The 24,189-nt window shown below is 43.1% G+C and overlaps 1 protein-coding gene across 1 annotated transcript in view; it reads left to right on the top strand.

Moving 5' to 3' along the window:
• NRG1 (neuregulin 1) overlaps positions 1-24,189 on the top strand; it is a gene marked incomplete at both ends in the record, with an annotated part of 181,564 nt that overhangs the window by 41,775 nt on the left and 115,600 nt on the right. Inside the window, 2 exons of the mRNA XM_082335557.1 lie at positions 4,765-4,815; positions 7,757-7,807. Of these exons, the coding sequence (XP_082191683.1) occupies positions 4,765-4,815; positions 7,757-7,807 (102 nt within the window). The remainder of the gene's footprint in view (positions 1-4,764; positions 4,816-7,756; positions 7,808-24,189) is intronic.

Raw genomic sequence — 24,189 nt, forward strand, 5'->3', positions numbered from 1 at the left:
CACAGCTCCAAAGCACAGAAAAATGCATATTTCTCAATAGAACAACTGTAAAAATTTCTGTGTTGTTTTCAGTGAGCAAAGAGCTTTATTTTTCCCTGATCTCATTCCCAGAAATGGTAAAATCTTCTGTCTTAAACAGTAATACCCAATGCAATAGTAACTCCTATCCTTGTTGCTGTTACTGTTATTAGTAACATTGCTGTTTTACTTAAAACTGCCAAGTTTGCTCTTGTGCAAGTTTTTGCTACACATAAACACACACAACACACACAAGCTGTGTTAATCTACACAGACTTTGAAATTTTCTCATTTTTACTGAAAGGAATTTAAAGCCTTGTCTATAGAGCCATATGTGTGGATTACAAATGCAACAAATATAAAAACAGGTAGACAAACACTATTTTTTACCAGTCATAATAGCAAGCAGTGGGAGCAATTCTGTTCTCTTTTAAATTTATAATGAGTATAACTTGCCCACAGGATATGAGCTGCCTTCTCATTTTCATTCACTCCTATTCATGTATGCTCCCCTAAGAAAGATTGTAATTGAGGTCAGAATAGAGACATGAAGTTCTCCTGGAGTTGTATAAATAGTGCACAGGTTTGCTAAAGCAACAGTAATGGCTTTTTTTGCATCCTAATTTGTCACTTTAGCCAGGCAAAATTCTTGCAGTGAATTTTTTCATGGACTTTCTCGTGAACATAAGACCTTACTATGCTTAATAAATAACACTGAGGGGGTACTTCATACCACAGCTAAAGCTTTCAATTTCATGTTTGAAAACTTGCTTACAAAACCCCTTATTTAGACAACTAGGTAAGTGACTTTTGTTTTCTAAAGTGTTGAGCACGCCACAGCTCCAGCTGAATAAGGTGTCAGTCTTTTCCATTAAAACCTGTTGACCTAAATCTTTTGCCTCTCTAAGGATGTTTGCTGTGCCCAGCATGACTCAGGGTGCAAAAGGGTGGATTCCTGCAGAGAGATTTCAGAAGTTAGCAGTCTATGCTGCTAGATAACTGCTAGATTGTGTGCAGGGTATTGTGTGAGCATTCATCCTAGACATCTGTGTAAAGTGAGTTGATGTAGTTTGAGTCATCAGTGGGGGTGGCTGGGACAACTTTGCCTGAATTGGAGGGAACAAGAAGTGCTTGGGTGACCTGTTCATGTAACTCAACTGTAGGCAGAAGTAAGACTTCGTAAATTCGTTAGTTACCCAGTCAGTGGCCCGTGCAAGCTTCTAGTTTTGCATCCATAGGACTTGCAGTGGTACTAACAGCTCTGAGTTGTACAGTAGTCAATAAGAATCTGATATTCATCATTCATTAAGCTATAGTTTGCTGTTCCTCTTCTGAAGGTAGCCAGTAGCTTATCTTCAAGAAGATGGCAGAGAAATAAGTAAATAAAACCAACATCTTGTATCTAGTACCCATAGAGATGTGGCCAACTATTAAATACTTCAAATGAAAGAAAAGTCCCTTCTACTCATACATTAATCTGTCTGAGACTTGATTAAAGCAGAAGATCAGTGTATCTTGTCTCTCTGTAGCATAGTCACAGGTCACCAGGGCCATAGTTTGTTTTTCACTGGCTAGCGTAATGGGTCAGATTCTCAGCTGGTGCAAATCAGCATGCCTGGACCAACATCACTGATTTGGGCCTCCACATAGAAAGATATGTGGCCGTCACTCAGTATGGCATAGCAATTCCCCTAAGAGCAGCTTTGAACCTTCCCTTGCTATTTGACATATTTGAATTGAGGGTGGTGCTCATTTAATCCAATTCAGGGAGGTAGTTTCTTGGAGGACCAGGAAAAAGGTAAAAAGCACAGTAGTTTTAAGGAACAAAAAGTCAGTTTATCCCTTGAATCTCCCTGTGTCCTTGGCCGCATGTGCCTGCATGCCTCTGAAGTCTCAGACTATGGCCTTACTCACCTTCTACACACCTACTCCCTACTCTGCCATCTGTAGACCGAGTAACAGAGGTCTCAGATACTCCCCTTTTCTCAAGATGTGTGCTAGCTTGTGTCATTCTTTGTGTAATTCAGAATGTGTCATCTGAATGGCACAATCAATGCAAAAGGCTTAAGTCTTATATCATTGCCAGAAAGTAAACCTCAGGATGACAGAAAGCTTGTTTGCAGCTCTAACTACCTGTGATGTTCATGGTGTTTGAATCTTCCTTAGAGCCCACGTTGTTGTCCCTGTCAGGGTCTGACTCAGGTACTGAGTTGTCTCCTCTCAGCAGCCCAAACAAAGCTCCCTACCTGGAAGGATGGATCAAGATACCAAGCCCAGCAAGGTGGTGGGTTGCTGTGAGTCCTATGGGGGTTGAGGGGGTTCTTCTCTGTCCTGCCAGAGGAGACAGCAGGAGATGGAGCTGGCCAGAGAAAATGAGACTGAGAGGCTGCAGGGATCTCTCCCTTAAAGCATACCCAGACAAGGATCTCTTGTCCATCCGTCAATATTTTTACATAACAAAGCACAAACATGGCATTTCACCAAAACTAAGTGCTTCTAGAAATGTCAGGGGACAGAAGTGGATGGAGCATCTGAGGTAGCTGCTCCTCATGGGGACTTAAAGATGATGATAAAGATAGGGCTGCAGGCTGCTGTCTTCATACCTTAGCAGACTGCAGCAGCAACTGCAAGTATCATGACTGAAGAATGCTTCCAGCTCTTCCACCTCAGGCAAGTATTGATGGCCTCCTACAAGCAGCCTCTTTTCTCTCTGCTTCTTGTGTTCAGATGGCTTGTGTGGATCCGTGCTGACCTTCTTGGGTGGAGTAAAATGCCTCTCTTTCTTACCATTGTGGTCTACTGTCCTCAGTAAGCAATACACACAAATTTTGCATCTTCCAAAAGTTGGCATCCACCGTTAGTCTTGCTAACACGAACGTTACGAGCAGGGCTTGGTAATGTGTGACTTTGCCACATGTTTTCCAAATGTGTTTCTCGGCACGTTTCAGGTATGGGAGGCTGTGGCTATATTTTCCACTGGCAGGGAAGCTTCTCGGTGGCACTCATACTGACACAGCTGGGCTGGGGATGTGGCAGTAAGAAATGCTCCATCAGGCTCAGCCCAGGCACTAAATGGAACATGGTTTCTTTAATGGTGAAAGAAAAATTTGCTCCAGTTGTGCCAGATGCTGACCTACACAGCTGTCAGACCTGTTCTGTCTCCTGTTGTGACTAAGAAAGGTTAATTGCTCAGACAACCCAGCTGCACAACAGCAAACTGCCTCCATACCCAAAAAACGGTCCTGAAAGCTGCCTGGCTACAGGCCACTGTGTTCCAAGACCTGGTGCAAAGGCTTTGACCTTAAAAATTTTACTTATGGTACTCATTTCGATGCCACACATCACTGGCTATCAGGAAAATGCTGCATAAAACGTTCTCTCACATTAGTGAAATGAAACTGGAACATATTGCCCAGGCAAACACGGTATTTGCCAAAGAAAGCTGGACCAAAACGGAAAAAATATTCAAAAGAAGAGCTAGCAAGTAAGAAATTAGAATATAGGCTCAACATTGAGGTTTAATGAGAGCGGTGTTGAAAGGAAGAGTTGGACTGAGTTTTGTCTCTGATCAAGTTTCTGTGGACTCTGAAGACAGTGGGCAGAGGACTGCCTGAGCTAGAATCACAGAACAGAGTAAAAACATTCCTAAATTGCCTTTTCCTAAATCTCTTATGAGGCTTTTTCTAAATGCTTTTTGTTCGGCTTACCAGATGATTCTTGGTATGGCTTGAGGATTCAAGGCAAGACTTCTTTCCTGGCACCTGTGGCCCTTCTCCAGCTGTGGAGTTGAAACTTGTGCAGCTGTATCGAACTGCACCACTATGAGGCTGAAAAGGGTTTTGAGAACTTGGAGGCGGCCAAGATTGTTGATGCATACAACCGAAGGGCAATTTGTTCACACCTAGGAAATTGCACACAGTTGTGGCTTGTGGGCTCAGCAGCGCACAGACAGATGAATGGTGTCATTGGAACAAGGTCTCTGTACAAGTCTGTGAAGCCTAAATGAAGACTTTCTACTTTCTGCTTTCTCCCATCTGCATTCTGCAAGGCATTAGCAGGGATCTGAGCATGGCACCATCAACCCCCATAGCCATCAGCCAGTTCAACAAGTGGATGCGAGAAATCCATGGCAGTATGTATGTCACTAGCAATAGCGTATCTCTGTAGGACCAGTATGGAAGAACAACTTTTCTCATCTCTTCAGCAAAGCAACTGTTTGATTTCCATCACAGAGCCCCCAGCAGTCATTCCATGGGGGACTGGGTTTGCATGTGTGACTTAGAAGATTTCCCTGAAGTGGCAAGTGACATTATTGGATGTACTTAGCAGCAATTCAAGTGATATGAACAGGAACATGTCTTTGCAAGATTTAACTGCCTAGAAGCATAAGGAGTGAATACTCACACTGACGCCTTCCAGAAGCAGAGCCATCTGCATGATTTCTCCTGTTGCCACTGATCAGTTATTCCCAGAGGAGAATGAGAGATTGAACAACTGGCTTCTTTCAGAAGAAACAGGCTTTTTTCTTCAGTCCTACTAGTAGACACCACCATTTTTCATTTTTTCCTAAAAGAAAACTTTTGCAAGTTGGTGTCTGATTGCAGCCTCTGCCCACTGAAGCAGAATTTAAGCTTGCTTCTTTGAGCTCCTTTTTCTCCTTTACCTTGTCCATTCTTGGAGTTGAATGCTGTTAGAGGATCGTCTGACTCCATATTATAACTTCTTGTTGCCTCTTGTGTTTTCCAGAGAGCACCAGCAAGATACCAGTATCAACAGAAGGGACAAAAACTTCTTCACGTAAGTTGAATTAACAGAGTCTTTCTGTCTCTTGCTCTTTATTTCTTCTTGAAACTGCTTCTGCAGCTCTGAAACTGCTCCCTCTTAGCAGAGAACAATTCACCTGCATCCAGTGCCTCAGTACCTGCATATCACCTTGAATGTTGGAGCTACTTCAGGAACTGAGAAATGAATGAAGAAGGGTTAAGCATACTTTTTAATAACCTGGAGCTGTACTGAGGATACTAACTTGGCCTGCAGTTGTCAGCCTGCAGCAGCCCAAGTGAAAAAGCATTTCAGTTGTTAGGAACTGTGTTTCGAAAAAGCACTTGTTGCTCCTGTTTCTGTAAATCCTAGTAGTTGCATATGAATTTGCAGAGTGTATTGAGATATCGATGTTTCCTCCAGAAACCAATTGCCTAGACTGCTCTCTTCCTCAGGGCTCTACATACAGTTCCTGACAGCTCTGCAAGGTCTGTGAATGTAGACAGGTAACTACTGTCAGTAGTTTAACCACTTTTGAAGCTGCCTTGGCATACTAGGAGCCTTCTCCACATGGTTTCCTTTCAGGCTGGTGCAATTTTGCTTTCAGCATCCCGCCTGCAGTTACAGATTGCACGCCTCCAGAGTTACTCCTGGAACTGACCCCAGTGAGAAGTCACTTTCATTATTTTAACTATTAGAGCTACTTTATATATGGCCACAATACAAGCAGTTGTCTCTACCGCTGAGTTTGGCTGAGGGAACTGTGGGTAGGCATGTGTAAGCCGAGCATCCCAAGGATTTACAAGATGCACATATCCTGGTTGGCAAAGAGGCTGGAGTCCTGCTAGCTTTTTTGAGAAAGCTATGTCTGGCAGAGACAGGTTTTAGTGTGAGATGACAGTGTTTGTAGGCTAGATCAAGGAAAACAGTGTGATTGCCAGATTTTGCATTTAGCATGCCTGCAGCCTTTCCTTTGATGCATCTGCGTGTGTGGCGACCTACTTCTGAAATCTTGGCAGTGCTTCCTGACAGAAGAGCCATTGGATGTACCCATATTCTTTCATGTTCTCAGTGGAGCCTGTCACTGGTGCTTCACTGGGTATGTATGAGACCACATAGCTAATAGCAAGTGTCCTGTAACCGTTGGAACCATTTTTGTTCAAAGGAGGTGACACGCTGGTCACTGACTCCACTGGGCTCGCCTTGCCTTCTCCCTTGTGCAGCAAGAATGCAGTCCCTGCACTTTGCTCCCTTCTTTCCCATGAACTAAATTTCTTGTTCTTGAGTGGTCTTTTTCCCTGCTTATGTCCCTTCCAGTGCCTGCTGTTACAGTACTGTTCTTCTCTTTACTGCTATTGTGCCGCTGGAGAGGAGGAGGCTGGGATATTCGAAAGGCTGGCTGCATTCCTGATGAATCGCTTCACTGGCAGATTTCATGCCAAGTGGCACATCACACTGTTGTCCTGAAGAAGAGCATAAAGCAATACATTCAGTGGCTGCTTGTTGAGGTCTTCTCATGGAGCTCTGAGTAGGTCTTTGCTATGTGGCTGGAGCAGAGACCTGCTCAGTCCCAAACCCAGCCAGGTGCCATTTTTCCCACTGTTCTCACCCAGCCCTGGGTCCAGACCATATCAGCTTTCTCTGCCACTACAGAAGTCTCCTGCTGATCAATAGAGTCTGGGGTTTGGGCACTGCTGAATTTTTCCAGGCCTTGCAAAGGCAAGTAAGTTATTAGTGTGTTGCTTCTTTAATTGGAGATAGGCTATTGTGAGATGCTGGTGTTTAAATTACCAGAAGCGAGGTCTCTTGAAGTATTGCTACAGTTACTTTTTGGTGATAGGATGACTTACACAGCAGTCTTAGATTTTAAGTGTGGTTTTACTCTGCCTAAAAGCTGACTCTATTAGGTGACAGATTCATCTTTTCTGCCAAACATGACATGTTGTTAAATATTTCTACAGAGCATGCAGTATGCCTGACCTGCTCCCTAGGATGCACAGGCTGGTTGCTAGCCACCCTGACATCCGTCAGCCCTCTCCACAGTGGCATGTCACATTGCTGCCTTAGGCGAAGTGCTCTCTCTGCAAACTCTTCCTTCCAGCTGATAGTACTCCTCAAGCACACTCTCGAATTCTTTATTCATGCATGACACTGTATGTTTTGCTGGGGTCTAAGACAGTGAAAGCCCATGCAGCCACCCAAATGCATGGCTCTGGTTTGCTGTGTGGTTCTGGTTCCTGCAGCTCAGGAGGTTCAGCCCTAGCTTCAGGCTAGCTTGCTTCTTCCATTAACTTTTCTGAGTGCTTCCTTTGGGTGATGCGTGTTGAGGTCCATTTCCTTCAGCTGTGCTACAAGATTATTTGCCATCTTAAGAATGCTGCTTCTTTTTCCTTTCTTTGTAATCACTTTGGGGCTGGTGCTGTGTCCTGTTTTGGTCTGGACCGTGTCCTGCTCTCCCTTCCAGCTACAGCTCTCTGCAGAGGTGGTGGCACTCATGGACCCTGCTCTCTTTCAAGCCACAGAGGTCCTTAGCCATATTTATGGTAGACCTGGAGGCCTGACTGTCCATTTGGAGTTATGTGAGGAGAAGAAGAAGCTAGCGTTTCCTGGGTCAGCATGTGGAGCTTCAAGACCCACTGCTTTCCACTTTCCTCTGATGTTGTCACAAACAGCTGAAAACTTTGCAGTGTCTTTGCCAGTTTTCTCCTGGCCTTCCCTCCCAGGACCATGGAGCATTTTTGCTGTAATTGATTATTCACAGTGTGCCTAGGACATGCTGTACCGACTTTGAAGTCCTTTGCTTTTTTGAGCTATCTCATTTTTTTCTCTGCTTTGGCGGGTTTCTGATTACTGAAAAAAAAAAAAAAAAAGGAAAAAAAGAAAGCTCTACTGGGGGAAGATGTTCAGGCTCCTCCAGTATAACAGTGTAGCTGTGGCTGTATTCTTACAACTTTGTTGTTACTTCTGTGTGTTGCAGAACCCATGCTTAGGATACAAGCTTCAACAGAAGGAACAAACACTTCCTCCTGTAAGTATATACAAGTTGTTTAAATTATTGCTGGCAAGACCCTCAGGTACTTTTCTCACTCCCTAGCTCAGAAAAAAATGTGCTTCTATCTAAACGTGCAATAAGGGGTCAGGAGTGACTGGGTAGGATTCCTGCACTACAGATGCAGTTGTTATTTGTTATATCTATTATGAGTGTAACTCTCAGTGCCATGTCCTCTGTGGATTGATGGCTAAACACCTTCCTTCAGGAAGGTCAAAGCACACGTTAGGGCAGGACAAAGGAGGAGGAAACTGCTCCAGTGTTTCCTACCTGGAATTCCTTTCCCTGCCCTCCCCAGGCAATGTAAGTCTTCAAATGCTGTTGCATCTGCCTCCACGCCAGGGGCGGCCCTAGGGTAGCTGGAATATCCTCAGGTCCAGCCATCCCCAGCTGCAGTGCATTTCCCTTCATCCCCATGCCAGCTGGTGCATGTTAGAGCTCCTCACGTTCTTTCTCCTGTGCCCTGCTGCCTCTGGGAAGAGGATGAGGAAGGTGAGGACATCTTTTTGTGTGTCTTGCCTCAGCTGGGACAGAGAACCAGAAATGGTTCCCCTTCCTGGGGAAGAGAGATTGTCTCTCTGCTCATCGTGGGAGCACACTGGGAGCTATGGGAGTATCAGTGAGGAAGGTGACTCTTTTCTTCCTCTCTAGTGATGCTTCCCAGGGAAGCATGCTTTACAGCCACAATCCTGTGCACTTTCACCCTTGAGAACCACCATGTAGAGCTTTCCAGCTCTTTACTAGACTCAGATCCACCATCTACTCAGGCTGGTTTTGAGCAGTCTGGAAGGACACTTCACACAGTAAAAATCAGCAGGGTTGCAGGAGGTAGTGTATTGACCTTCTTCTAAAGCAGTAAGTATTGCTGGCTGCCAGGAACAGGATGGCAGGTGAGATAGATCAGCGATCCAATCCACCCAGGCAGTTCCAGTGTTGCTATGAAATACTGTGTGTACTCTATAGCAAACTATACATAGATGCCCTTAACTGACAGCTAATAGCTACTATAGCAGCACAAGGGGGAATGGTCAAAGCCATATCTCTGGACACAGTATTCTGAACATTTTTCATAATTCATATGAGATACAAAAGATTTATTTTTGTAGATTTTCTTCTCAGCTATTAGACTGATTAGTGTTTTACGTGTGTGTTGAGGGAATTTCAGAAATCTGGTAGGTTACTTAAAAAGACCAAAAAGCTTTCTGCCAGCAAGGTGAGAAGAGTTAATGTTTTTGGCCTTCTTTTTTCTCTGATGCATAGCAGCAGGGTAGGCAGGAATAATTCCTGGAGCAATATAAAACAGTCATTTCTTTCTGTTCTGTTCTCAGTTGCATTGGTGCAAATCGGGAGCACTATTCAAGTCAGTAAAATAAGTAATGGAGAAGACACAGCAGTATTGGATATTGCTGCCTATGCTGGGTAGGAAAAGTACTACAAAGCAGGAGGAAGTCAATGTTTATTGCTAACAGATGTGAGTGTCTACTCACACTACAGAGCAATGAGGGAATTGAGTCCACGTACTTATTCTAAAGTTGCTTAGGGCTTTTCTTTTCTGAATTTCAGTGGGACATGTCCATTTCACACTTGTGACTGTCAATCTTGCTACAGCTACAGGAGATAAAATAAACTGTTTCCTTCCACTTCTCAGACAATAGCAGATGTTTCAGAGAACATGCCAGCACTGTCACTGTTGGCCAGACGCTGGGAAAGACCTGAGAACAGCAGAGTGATTGAGTAGGCTCTCTCCCCCGGGCTTTCACAAGTGAACAGACATGTGTCATGCTTTGCTTTTTTGGAGTTCCAGTGACAGACAGATATTCAGGGAGCTAAAAGTTTAAAAAAATCCCATCTCTGTAAGACACTCAACAACTGACATCCCAAAACTGAAGGTCCCCCTACCCTTTTATGTGCACATGTACCTACACTCCTCAAAATCCAGCCCGTTCTGAGAGCGTGAGTCTCCATTCTTAAGTAAAGGAGAAGGGAAAGACTGTGATGTATTCCCAGTTTCACATAAAGGGCTGGTGAGTGGGTTGGGAGGTCAGTAATCCAAGGGACAAGGAAGAAATTAATGCTTTCGTGTCCTATTTCATAGTGCGAGACTTTGTGTCACTGATCATTAAGGATGCCCCTGGCAGGTAGAAATGCTTCCCGCCTTCTCTTCTACCCCAACCATAGGGATTGTTCCATATATATTTATTTTGTACTGCATGATATTGAAACCTAATTTACATCTGTCATTTTCCTTGACGATGGAGCCCTCTGATATGTTTTTTCCTGGTGAATGAAGTGAACAAACCAACAGCAATTGGAGCCCTGTGTGCTCTCACTACCAAGGACTGCAGAGGCCATTCTTAAGCACATTGGAACAATTTGGGGATGGAAGGCATTTTTCCTCCCCTTGTTTCCAGGACTACAGTGCTCTGAAACAAGTGTCTTATGACCCTGTGACTTTCTTCTGCTCAGGATTTGCAGTGGAAAAAGTAAATCTGAGACTTAACCCTAGTGCCTTGGTTTTATGGGTTCAGTCAACTACGTATTCAAGACTAGAGAATGAAAATGTGGTGGTCTTTTTACTCTTCTGGGACTTGTCAAAGTAGTCTTGGCTTCTCACCCTGACAGCCAAAATATCATATATATGGCAGTCTTCCTTTCCTTTAGAAAAGTGATCCCAAAACTTGCATTCTTGTTTGTAAGTTACAACATACCTGGGAAAAAATTCAAAAACAATCAGGTTTCCTAGGTTAAAATCATCAGTGCTGCACACAGCCTCCTGGTGGAGGTGTTCTGCAGGAACATTTGTATGGTGCAAGAGGGGAGAAGGGAAGTGGTGGGATACAGGCTCTTTACAGTGACCACAGCTCCTGTTGGTGTGGGAACTATCTACAGTACAGTATGGGTGTACAGACCAGCAGTGACATGGCACCTTATCTTACTGTTTCTAAGGTCAGTAACAGTCTGGAAACCTGTGCTCTGAGGGCTAAACTGGATCAAAAGCAGAGCATTTATAGCAGTAGGAAATGAAGAAGTTGGACAGAGCCAGAGCCTGTGGGAGTATATTTCAGGCTCTTCATCATAGACAGACACATTTGCTTAGTTGCACCTTGCTGCATTACCTTCATGCCCTTGTTTATGCTGCCCACTAAGGGCTGCTTCCTAAAATGTCTGAGGAGGCACTTCCTCCAGCTGAGAGGCAGGGCATACTGTGCACTCTGCATGTTTCAGACCTGATTGTCTTACACTGGGATTCCCAGTTCAGATGTGTCTGCTTGTGCAAGATGGTGAGCCAGCAGCCATGGTATTGGATGTGCTTGGAGCATATTCTCTGCAGCATATATTCTCCTGTCCACTATCTAGCAGGTTAGTATGATGCCCAGCTGGAGGCAGGAGTATGGATGAAGAGCAGGTGGGAGGCTGATCCCACCTTGCTTGTGGCTTCTTTTTCAGAGGACTACAGAGCAAGTTTGTTTAGCTTTTGGCTAGAGGGAAAGACTCAGTGTTGGTCATCTACCCCATGGATTACTTTAATCTCATTTTCCCATAGACTTTCATGCTGGCCTCTAAAACCTGTGCAGAAATTTACAAAAGAGATTAGTTGGAGAAGAAATGTGTCAGTTTGGACTACTCATCTCTTCTGTCTGGAAATTAACTTGCAAGCTCCAAGCTTGGCACAGCAAGGCACCTTTCTAGCACTTCGTCTTCTCATGGTGCAATAATAGATTCCAACCTGCATATTAAATGGAGAGCAGATACAGCACGTAGAAAGGAGGCATGCAAAGACTTTTTGCGTGTCACATTTTCTCAAGTACAATACTAAGCTGCTTTGGTAAAAATGTTCTATGCTGAGCAGTAAAACCTTCTATGACATGGTGTTAGGGTCCTTGGTTTATAGAGTATTTTTAACAGGAACATTTTTGCATATACGAGGCAAGCAGCCTAGCCAGTAAATCATCTGTGTCCTAAAATCTTAACAAGCAAGCTAAGTTTCTGCTAGTTTCTGCTTTCCTTCATCTCCTAAAGTGAACCCAGTCCTCCTCCCCTGTATTTATTTATGTAGTACCTGACAGGAGACCACTTTCAAAAAACATGAATTTTGTCTAAGAATCACACAAACCTGAATCAGCAATTCTAGAAAACAAAGCTTGGGCCCCCAATGGTATAGGTTTTATGTGGCTGTTTCTTTTGCCTTTGGGATACTTATCCAAACCTCTAAAGACCTTCTGATTTTGTTGCTATTTCAAGCAATTGTTTAAAGGGTCATCCCGATTTGTAACAAGTCCTTAGACCACTCAAGTTGTCCTGCTATCTGATGTTTGGAGTTTTGGTTAGATTTCTTTATTTTATTTTTTTACTAGTACTCATGCACAGGTACCTACAGGAGTGTGCTTGTCTTTGATGTATGGCCAAAACTTATGGAATCAAGAAAAGGCAGGTGAAGAGTGAAACTCCACTCTGCAGTCTTTCCTACTTTCTGAGGTCCACGTGAATTGCAATTCTTTTAAGATACGTTGTGACTTGGTGAACAGATATCTTGCAGCATAGTGGAATATAGTACATATGGAGTTTCTCAATTAATTCGGTTTACTCTGTTCTGCTTGGCTTCATTTTATTCTGAGTTTGACAGATGTTAATTTCTAATATTCCCTCTACAACTGAGAGGCAAAGAAGATGACAGCACAATGGGCAGTGCTGCAGCAGTGTAAGGATCAGAAAAAAATCAGGGGACATTGCCTAACCATTGAATATGTGTTGAACTTCCTTCATCCCAAAAAAGCTCCACTGTTTTGTCATGAAACCTAAATACACTGGTAGCAGCTCAGTGACTTCTGAAATGCAGCTATCTTTGGGTGAAAGAGCAGAATTGTTTTAGGAGAGCCTAGTAACAGGGCAGAGTCACTTGGGGCAGGATGGGAAGAGAATACTGTAACCAACTGAGAAAGCAGAAGGAATTCAGATGGTGAAGGCAATTACTCAGGTTGCAGTTATGCTAGCACAGCAGGACTCCCAATTCCTGCTCTTGTAATAAGTTAGTCTGATGTCTTCAACTGTCAGCATTTACCTCATCCATTCCAGGGACTGAAAGGCTGCTTCTCCAGGAAAGCCATATACCTGATGCCTTAGTGGGACAGTGGGTCAGAGGAAAACACTATACCACTTCATGCATTTTGCTGTATTATTTCAGTGGGTTTATTTTTCTGAATAATCATCTCGGGAGAAAACACTTTGCTTTGTTCTAAGGACACAGGGAGTGAGCAAGGGCAGGGTCAGATAACTAGCTCTTGTTTAATATAAATGAGTTTAAACCTCCTGGTTAGTGACATACTACTGAAAGAGCAGAGATGAAAACGTGTCAATCCCCTGTTAAAACATAGCACAGTCTGTGGTATTTTCCAGTTTCTTTCTCCATAGTGGTCACTAATCACAGTGGGCAATGCAGTGGTAATCTCAGTACCCTTATGATTTGATCTGGCATGACAAATCCTGTTTCCTGTGTTTAAATTTCACAGATAGGGCAAACTCATGTGAGTAGATAACATTTCCCAGAGACACAGCTTTCAACCTTTTGTGTGATTCCCAGTTTAAGGGTGGTGTGACATTAAATGTCTGCTTCCATACCACTTAATCTTTCAGGGTTTTCTGTAGTTGCACTCTTGGTCTCCCAGGCTTCCTCTGAGGGAGAGCTTGAGTTGGCACTGAGGACCTGAGCTGGGTTAGGCAACTCCACTGGGAGGTTTGTACATGTCAAACTTCTGAGATAACACCACTAGTATAGAGTCAATTATCTTCTGTGCTGGGGTTTCTTGTTTTTTTTTCCTGCAAGGAGGTAGAGAGGTAAAAGGCAATGATGGGTATAAGCAGTATTAAAATTGGAAGAAGCTGACATAACAGTCACAAAGGAATAAGTGCAACAGTTTATATAGCTTAAATACAGCTGCCAGGGTGGAAGGGTTTTAAGGACATTGGTTTTAGCTATCTGTATATTTGTGCATGTAAGAATAAATCTATAAGGCTAGCACTTGCATCAGCATTTGTATACATACATATATAGGTTTATAAAGTATATACATGTAAGTGTGAATGCAATGGTTTGGATCTGTTTGTTTCAGGCTGTGCTTTCCTGAGGTCATGGATTACACCATGAAAAGCACTACCAAATGTGCAGCAGTCTACTCTGCTGGCATACATGTCACAAAAGCTACTTCAAATATTTCCGTTGCTTGTAATATTTCCGAAAGAATTTCACAGACCCACCTCCCATTGCCTTTAACATGTTGTGGATTATCTCCTTCTCTCCAAGGTCCTAACAGAAACTCTTCCCATCATTCAGCAAAAGGCATCAGTAGTTAAATTTTTTTAAAAACTGAATGTGTCCTCCCTGGTGGATTGGGGACACCCTTACAACAGGGTAGCTGGCCAAAAGCCACATTGTTAATTGCTCCCTTAGCTGGGTCTCAGAGATGAGAGACTGTGCGCTCCATTCCTATCTTTCCTCAAGATCCCTGAGTACATCAGGACCTCTGTTTCTGAGACCCTGTAATGGGAATTCAGCTTCAAGGGCTGCTGGTAAAGCCTGGTTTCTTTGAAGGGCTTCCAGAGGGTCTAATCATGGCAAAACCTTTCCTGACAGAGCATTAGTTTATGCCTTTCTGACTTTTTCTCTCCACTGTGCTGAAGTGACATGTACTGTGTGCTCACCTGAGACCAACATCAGCATCTTTCTGATTTGCCAGCACAGCCGATGCTATACTGGAGGATGTGAGCTTGTAGCACAGGGCTGTGTTGGTGGTCTGACCTTGGTGTTTCAGTCGCTGTGTCCTCCATGGGAGGAAGTCCCTGGTGCTGTCACTGTGACAAAAACAGGTGCTCAAGGACTCCCGTCCCCTGCTGGCTATACCCTTTCTGGGTAGCAATTACGAACATACTTTGTGGTATTAGATCAGCCTTCTCAAAATCTTTCCTCTTCCATGTCATTTTTGAGAAGATGAGAGCAGAGGATAACACAGCAATAGATAAAAGATGAACAGAAAAGTACCCTATTATCTTTAGAATAACTTGTAAAGTGTATGGCTTTGAATAAGTTTCCATTTGCTTAAGAATAATGCCTTGATAAATTACTTTTTACTTATTAAAAAATGCAAACTGCATGACAGAAGTTATATTTCAAAAGCCATAAGCAGAGCACTGTATACATAAATGTGATCTTTTCATAGATGCATGGCTTTGAAAAGCCATCACTGTGCCCCCTCATTAGCTTCTGCACAAACATAGTGGCACGCTACAGCTGAGGCTCAATTTACCCTGTAGTAGTTCCTACCAGGTAAATTAAAAGCAATATTCTTCTTTCACGTTCCTATTCTAGCAGTATTCTAACAGTGCAGTGGGACCCAAGCTAAACCCTCGGGAAGAAATTACCATCCCATCCTTCATGTCCACATCTTTTCTAAATTGCCTTTTCGTAACCTCTCCTAATTGGATGCAAAGTGGGAAAGTTGTATGTCCTGTGACTTTCATTATCAAAATGTTCCTGCAGGGTCCTAATGGCTTCTGCTGTTCTTGACATTCTACCCCTGTACAGAGAGGAGAAGGAATCGCTGTAGTCACTGCAACAATTAAAAAGTAGCCTTTTACAGTGTGATCTGCCTTCTAGGTGTGCATCTTCCTAAATATTTAGCAGCAGTCAGCTAGTCAGTAATTTTGAGTTCCATCTGCAATAGCATGGAAATGCATGGCAGGGATCACAAAACACCCACTCTGGTTTTTTGAAAAGAAAGCTATGCCCTGGAGCAATTGTCCTTTATGAATCGTGTCTGATGGATGTCAGTATTTTCTTTCAGTGACTATACATGTACATAAAGGCTCTTGCATTTCTTCACAAGATTTTCTTCTTCTGACTGCCCACTCTTCATGCTAGTCATTTCAACTTTGTTATGGATGTACAGAGCTCATAGGCCTTATTAGCATTTTATTTTCATCACAGTATCCAGCTGTCTGAGATCTTTTGGCAAAATTCCAAATTTCCCCTTCTACAGGGATCTGCTTTTTAAAAGGGAGGAAACTTTTCACAGCCCTCTGATTTCCAAACTGCATCAATCCTGTTGCAAGCTAAAAGAGCATGGGGCGTTTCTAATTTATGATGGATGATCATAAAGGCTAAACCTAGGGTGCTAAGTGGAGTGAGGCTGAGGAGTGAGCTGGAGTGCTGGAGCAGTGTTTGCCCATTTCATCATCAACATGCTTTCTTGTGTCATTCTGGCTCACATCAACTACTGCTTTTCAAAACACCAAAGCACAATATGAAGGATTAAGTGCATCGAGACCTTTCCCAGGAGGCAGTGTGGGTACCACCCTACCAGCTTGGCTGCCTTCACTCTAAGCAGTCCTCCCACATCATCCCAACAGACATCGCAACTCCCAAACACTTCCAGGTGCCTTTATACCATACCAGGGGGAAATAATCACAAAGCCATATTTATGCCATAAAAACACCACCTGGGTGGGCTAAGACACAGCCTTCACACAATTTACACACTAGGAACTGAAAAAAGCACACACGTAAATTATTTTTAACGAAGGGCAGAGCCACAGTGAAGCGGTGTGTGACAGGTGTAGCCCGGCCACAACACTTGCCCTTGGACTGAGAGCGTAATCCATCCCCTTTGCTACTGAGCAGTGTAGGCACATCTGAGCAGTCAGGCTGCCTATTCCACCTCAGCCTTCCCAACCATGGTGTACTTGTGGGGCACAGAGCAGCTGGCGTTACACCACAGCCCTCCTGAGTTTAGCAACCACAGCCACTGCTCTTGAACAGAGAGATCAGACACCACCACACTCCAGTCCCAAGCCAACAGAGGAGACAACTGTTTTTCCAGCCCTGAGCATTTGGCTTTTTTGTTTGTTCATTTGTTTCTGTTTTGTTTATTCAGCACAGAAAAGCTCCTTGCTCCAGGGCTATAAATGTTCAGAATTGATGTTGAGTCAGGAGGGATTTGACTGGACACAGCTCTGCAGCCTGAAGCTTTTACAAACACCGTGTGCCACTGAACTTATCTTAAAGTTTAGCCTTTATACATGGGGAGGTAATAGCCTTTCAGAAGTTAATACAGTCATTATTTTTCTGAGGTTTGTAAAGTGGAATCTGAACTTTATTACTGATATTTTTCTGGTAATATTCACAATCATCCAAGACATGATTCTTAATAACACAGTCAAGCGTCTGACAGGTATTTAGATGAGCTTTCCAAAATGTCAGCAGGTTCGCTGTGGAGTATTACTGCAATGTTTTTTTTTTAAAAGAAAAAGAGAAGCCATACTCCAGGAAAGAAATATGAGGGCATTTTTTCAATAATGTCTATTTTGCAGGCAGATATCTAACTGTGAAAGCCACAGCTACCTACATTGTGGAAAGCTACCCATTAGATCTACTGCTGCCAGTTGTGGCACAAATTGTCAGTGGCAGAAAGCTTTTTTCTAGTCTTCTGAAATTAGAAGTGAGCTAACCACATCTGATGCTTTTATTTGTTTGAAATGTCTGTGTTTTTATATATAGTAACTGAGGATGTACTTTCAGTTGTAGCTAAAATTCTGTTGTATGCTTTTAAGTACTGGAGTCCAATGCCATGGGGCATTAGTTCAACAGTTTAGTTATTGTTCTGAGAGAACAGTAGGTTTAAATGTCTGGTACTTTCGCCTGATTAAATGCCACCCCCCCCTGCTTTTTTCAGTTCTAAGAAAGCCTAAAACTAGCACTGATTGTTTTGAATTTCTTAATATTTTATGTTATTTAAAGCAATGCAAACATGGAGTGATTCCACTGACTCCACAGGACACACACTGAAATAGGATTGGAGTCTAATCTTGCACTGTACTTGTTATACTGTTAGTATGACTTTTATTATTTCCCTGGAACGGCTCTTTCCTTCCATTTCCCACTGGGGAAATCTTTGGCTTAAAACAAGCTGCAGGCTATGCATAGTTCTTGAATATTTTAATGATCTACACAAAACCCATTAGCTGCCACAATGGCAACTAATACTTGACAGACAGTAGGATAACAGTTGTCTCAGAGTCTGTGAGAGGCCAGAAGAATCTTAAACACTGATTTTGCAGGAAGGGTGAAGAATTGCCTTGAGCAGCAATGCAGCCCATTCAAATGTGTGTCTGTCTGTCTGTCTGTCTGTCTCGATGCAGAACTGGTGTTTCAGTTCTCTGGTGTAATGAGCTCTGAATCAGATGCGGTCCCTGGTTACTAGGCAAGCTACATCTGCAGAGTAGATGCTTGTAACTCCTTTATATATTTGTCACTTTGGAGGGAGGAGGAGGTTAGAATAGGTCCACGGAAGGAATGCTGTGAATATGGATTCCATATTTTTTTTTGGTAGACTGACTAGTAGTCGAGCCAATGTAGCTGTGATCCCTAAGAGCAGTGAATCAATCCCCAGCTTCATGGGAGGTAACACAAGTCTGCAATACTCTCCGCGTGTGTTCAACCAGCATATTTGGGCTGGCATTTCATCAGTGAAATGCCTTCCTGGAGGCAGAGGAGAGGAAATTAGCCATGGCTTAGGGACTGTTTAACTTAACCTGTCCAGTTACATGTTTCTGTCAGATGCAGAGGATTCTCGGTGTCTTCCCCGCAATGTCTGTATCCTGCACCAAGTGTATCTCATGTTGGCAACAATGCCGTGAGTGAATTACACTTTAGAGGACAGGAGCTAAATGCCAGCACCTTACTAATTCTTCCAGCCAAATGGACACCTGGAGAGCTAATGTATTGTTGTACTTACTGCTAGAGTTATGTGTAGAAAATATGCAGTAAAACTCCAGATAATTGGATGTGGATTGCATTTGCAATTATACGTTCACTCGATAATATGCATGCATCAGAGACCTAATATTCACCCCAGCAAGAGAGCACAGTTATAGACAGGCTGAGCAAATGGAGCTTTTCAATTTAAATGTGCAAATGAATTTTATACACACATGGGTGCTATTAGCAGATGGCCAGCAAGGAAGGCTGGATACAGGGGAGGGAGCCTTTCCTTTTAATTCAATAAGAATCTGTTCCTCTGGATGATGTTTCATCCTGAGGAATAGCTTTTATTATCTGTAAATATCTTGTAAAATAGAGATTGCCATTCATAACAACCCCAAAGCAGCATGTGTGAAGTACTGGATGGAGAATTTTCTCTGGATGGGGAAAAAATAATCAAAAAGAGTGAGCCAAGTATACTGACTATTATCAAATTTGCAGAACAAGATGTGGAGCAGGTAGCTGTAATAGAAACACATTAGCTATAGTTGATGAATTGGCATAGGATTGCTGAAAATTTTGAAACTTCCTTAAGGAAAAGAGAATTCTTAAAAAAGCTATTTAAGAAGAAATGGGCATCAGCTAATTCTTTAGAATGGGAGGCAGGCAGTGTATTGGTTATCACTTGTTTAGACTTGCTGCTGTCAAGTTCATCTTCTGTATCCTGGTATTAAAGGGGTGGTGAAGCACAGGAAAGGCTAGTCTAAGCAGAAAGGAGAGAAGAGTATGTGTGTATGAGCTGGCATTTCTGCTGAGCCTTTGTCTCAACCAGATCTCACTGCTTATTTCTTGGATACTGCCATATTCTTGGCATCTCCCCTTTTGTTATCGCAGGAAATTGTCAGCGTGACAAAGTACATTACAGCATTTATAAGAAACACTGACTAATAAGGGTCCAGTGAGTCTTTAAGGAGCTCTACATACTTTTCTGATCTCTGAGGGCTGTTTCTTCCTCTGGGCTAGTCATCATTGTGTCTTGGCCTTCAGCAGCTCTGCAGAAAATAGTCATTCCAATTAATTTTCAGCGCGATCTCTGCACACAATACCACCTGTCAAAATTGAAATACCACTGGCTCTTGAACAAGAGTCCCAGCTGTCAACCAGTCAAACTGACCACGTGTGAAGCAGTCATGCTGCTGTACCTCCTCTACCTGGCTAGGGAAGAAAGGGAAGCTGACCTTCTGGAAAACAGTGTTCGCTGCAGGGCAGAATTTCTGCTGACAGCCCAAGCTCACAGATGATGGGGAAGCAGACTAGCCAGAGACACGGAACAGCAGGCAGGCTGGCCAGCCCCAGTGCCCGCCGAGCCCCATGTCCTGTCTCAGGCAGCAGGCAGCAATTGATGCCTCAGGGACTGGTGAGGGAAAGACACAGCAGAAAGATGATGCCTCTGCTAAATGAGTTTCCTCCTAAGCCGTGACCATGAGAGGTAACTCAACCTTTCTGACTCCTGTTTTTCCTCTCATTAGATCTGCGAAGAGTCTTGTCTCTTCTGTAATCTTGTTTGGTTGTTGGCTCCAGCTCCCTCCCGCTCTTCCGTAGCAACCACCACCCCATTATGCCTTGGATCAGGTTCCTCACCGTAAGGCCACCAATGCCCTGTGACTTTGGAAGGGAGCTTTTCCCACCTTATAGACCCAGGGCAGTCAGGGATGACAGATGATTAAACTCTAAGCTACTAAGTGGAGTATAATCTTCTCCTGGTCTGCTGCCTCTCCTCATCCCTTATCTACAGCGACTAGAAACAATTACAGCAGCAAGCCGCATAATCAAATATTGTGGCTGGAGTCACATGCCATTTCAGACACCTTGAATAGTGTCACACATGATTGATGTGGGAATACAGAGCACCAGAATATGTCAGTGCTTTACTGATTACTGTCTCTAACTGTGAGCAAGGCCAAAAAGGGAGAGGAAGGTGCAAAAATAGTCTTCATGGAAAACTGTGGCCTTGTTTTATTACCTAGAAAATGTCATTCTTGCGCTCTTGTGATTAACGATTGACTTACATGGTAAAGCATTAGGCTTACTAGCCCTTGCATAAGAAGCATTTGTTTTTGTTAGTGCAGCAAGGGAATGTATGTTCCTGTTTTCCATACAACTATCAAATCTTTTCTCAAAATTTTCTTAAGAACTTGACCTGAAGGGGGCCTAAGCAATTAAGTGTTTCTCAATGGCAGATATTTTTTTCTCTTTTCTGTTCCCACATGGAAAAAATAAATGTGTCTATTCCCCATACAGGAAAATCTAACTACAGAGGGCTATAAAATCACCTGGCAGGCTGGAGAAGCATAACTTGGCCTGCTGCTTGCAGCCTGCGGGGGTCCGTCTCTTAGCTTGAGAGATGGAGGGGAACATCCTGACTGGCAGAAGGCACTCCCTTCACTACGCTGGTGATGTAAGATCATAAACTGGAAGACCTTGGGGGTCTTATTCTGCAGCCCATGTGAAGTGCTGAGAAGGATGCACGTGTTAGTCTTTTCAAGACTTCTAACTGACCTTAAGACTGGCCACAGTTTGACCTGATTATGGTTTATTTGTCCCAGAGCAGATAGATACAATTAATATGTATCACCCATAATTAATATGTGGGTGAACATACCAGGAAAACAATGTCTTCAGCAAGGAGTCAGCACAAAGCTTCTGTCACTGACACTCGCCTTTGCCCTGTCATTTCACCCACTGTTGTTAGAAATTCATCAAATACGTCTGGAGAATTTGCATGCTTAGCCTGCTTTGGAAAGAGGGGATTGTCTAGCTGTGAAAGGAGATTATGCAGCAATTTCCTCCTCAGCCCAGCAAGGCAATGAATCTGACGCTTCATTATAGAGGAAGGATGAGTAAGAATGGTTGCATTTCCTGTGCAGCAAAAGCAACATGAGCCATGCTCCAGGTTCCTTTGGGAATTTCCGTGATCATGTCGATTTTAGACATGATGCATAATGTTACTACGAGAAAATGTAGGTGTTCAAATAGGAATGCTTGTGGGGAAGGGGAAAGGGATCAATTCATTAAACAATATCTTTGATCTCAGCTAGAAAGACAGCTGTACAAGAGAAAACAGGCTCAAAGTTAGTTGCTTGAGTTTTATAACTCATGCTTTAATTACTGACAACAGCAACGTGTTTCTGAGATGACTGTAGTTTTTAATAGATATTCTCGCATTCTCTTACCACTTATGAAAATATTTCCCTGTGTTTTTGTTAGACGAGAGGCTCTAAAGAGGTCTTGCAGTTACTTGTGTTTGCTAAACAAATGAAGGAGAGAGGTCCCACAAAGCATCTCCGTATCTCTCCTGTGTTTTCACACTACTGCTCAGGGTGAACACAACTCAGTGCTGCTGGTCAGGCATCAAACACTCTCTCTCTGTTTCCCAGAGTCTCTAACAGATATGCAATCCTGCTTACATTTTTATAAATCCTTTACTTGAGTGAGGTTGTACGTCTGCAAATGCAGAAATGTATCACAGGGACAACGATCATAAGGACACATTCTTGAATGCTCAAGAAAGACAGACAGTCCAGCAATTGGATGTTAGCAAGACACTGATCAAAGGGAAGGTTTCCTGAGCAACCCTGAGCATATCTCTTAGGACTAGTATGAATGTGGGTTGCAGGCTGGGAATCCCAGACCAACACTTGGCTCCTGAGAGATCAACCCATGAACCTCTATGTGCAGGCACCCCAGTGAATACTCAGACTTTAGATGCCTCAAAACTAAAAATATTTCCTACGGGGATTAGTCCAAACAATTACTAAGGGTTGTTCACACTCATGTGCTGAGTGGGGAGTCAGGCAGACAACAAGCATGTTGGAGAAGATTAAGATGGGGCAGTTGTCTCCAGTTCTGCCCATCTCCTAGATTCTCAACACTTCCTCAGAGGTGTAAAGAGGCCAAAAAAAAGGGGGAGGGGGAAGCATTAAACCACCATCAAATAAATGCACCTACTATTTGCCTGTGAAGAGAGTGTTCGCCATGTCTTTCCTCTGTTGACAAAGTCTTAGAAAAAAACTTCAGTGACATTTGTCTCTATAGTGTAGAAAGTTTCATCATTTTCTGCAAAGCTGGAGACTTACTTCAGCAAGAGGAACATGGAAGTTCCCCCTAAAACAGCCTGTCATGCCAGCATTGAAAATGTGCTCTCGGGAGAGAAGGAAAACTCCCAAGGGGGAGAAAAGGGGTAGTCATATCAGGTTATTTTAAAAAAAACCCAAAAGCTGCTATTAACATCTTGGGTGAAGTCTACTATGGTAAAAAGATCTGAAGAGCAGTCTTGGTTCATCAGCACCCTCCAAGGAATGAAGGAGAGCCTTGAGTCATGAGCAGATGCAGGTGTGAGAAGGGAAGTGAGGTGCTAAGGCCACATGGCTGGGTGTGCCTATATACCAAGTTAGGCCCATTTTAGGTGCCTAGGCACATTTTTTTTAACTGGCTTTTTTTTTTTTTTTTCTGATAAAGGAAATGCAGTGGCTTCACATGCCTTATTAAAAGATTACTTGTTTGGCTGGTGGCCATAGAGGAATAATTCCTCTTATTGCTCAATAAATCAAGTTACTGTCATTTTAAACACTCTAGCTGAATTTCTGATGAGCACATGAAAGAATTAACTTTACCACTGTCATGTTACCACAGCATTAAAATAACAGCAAATTTGGGGAACATAAATTTTATCTTCTCTTGAAGCATAAATTTGAATCATAGGTAAAATCCTTAAAAACCTATGCACATTCTGTAAAATCTGTCTCTTACTTGGAAAATACACAAGTAGAACTGTGGACTAGTAAAGTGAAAATAAAATATGTGCAGGAAAGCAGAGTGGTGTCTTTTGAATCTGTAGGCATTTCAAATAAGTTTTTCAAATTTTTAAATAAAACTTAAAATGTTAAACAGTTCTTGATTTCAGTTAACACAACTTGTCTTATATGCAATAATAATCAGGTTATCCTGGGCTGGAAGGGGGCGTTGATTTAATTTGAAGTGGTGGGTTCCTTCTCTGAAAGGTTTTTTTGTTGCTTTAGCAATTGAAAGCCTTTCTTTCCTAATAGGATTAGCTCGAATAATTACCAAAGGATTTCTCTGTGTCATCTGAGTACAGTTCCCCACAGCGGTATTAAAAAGCCTGTCTGCAGTAGGGAAATAGTCAATGGCCGTGGGTAGCTGAAAAGGTTATAGTTAACTGTTGCCACTCAAACCAGAGAAAGACATCTTCAAAGGCAGGACCACAGTGGTTTTTACCCTAATTCCCATCGTGCCCAACTGGTAAGAGGAAGAAACAGTAGCTCCTTGTCGTCGAGAAGCTACTACAGAGGGCTCATGGTCAGCAGGGTGAAGTGAGGGGCCACAACCTGAATGGTAGGGGTTGTGACAACCCTCTTGCAGCTCTTGTTCAGTAACGTACCAGTAATCTGGGACAACAAAGCTTTAACATTGCGTATGCCAAATTTCATGCTAGCCCTTTGGCTCTGACTGCAGACCAGGGTCCTCCCCTCTGGCCTGTTAGGAAGGAAGTCTGCTTGCTTCTTTGGCAGGTCCCTGAAATCCATGAGACACG

The sequence above is a fragment of the Platalea leucorodia genome (genome assembly GCF_965183815.1).
Source record: "Platalea leucorodia genome assembly, chromosome: Z".
Classification (NCBI taxonomy): domain Eukaryota; kingdom Metazoa; phylum Chordata; class Aves; order Pelecaniformes; family Threskiornithidae; genus Platalea; species Platalea leucorodia.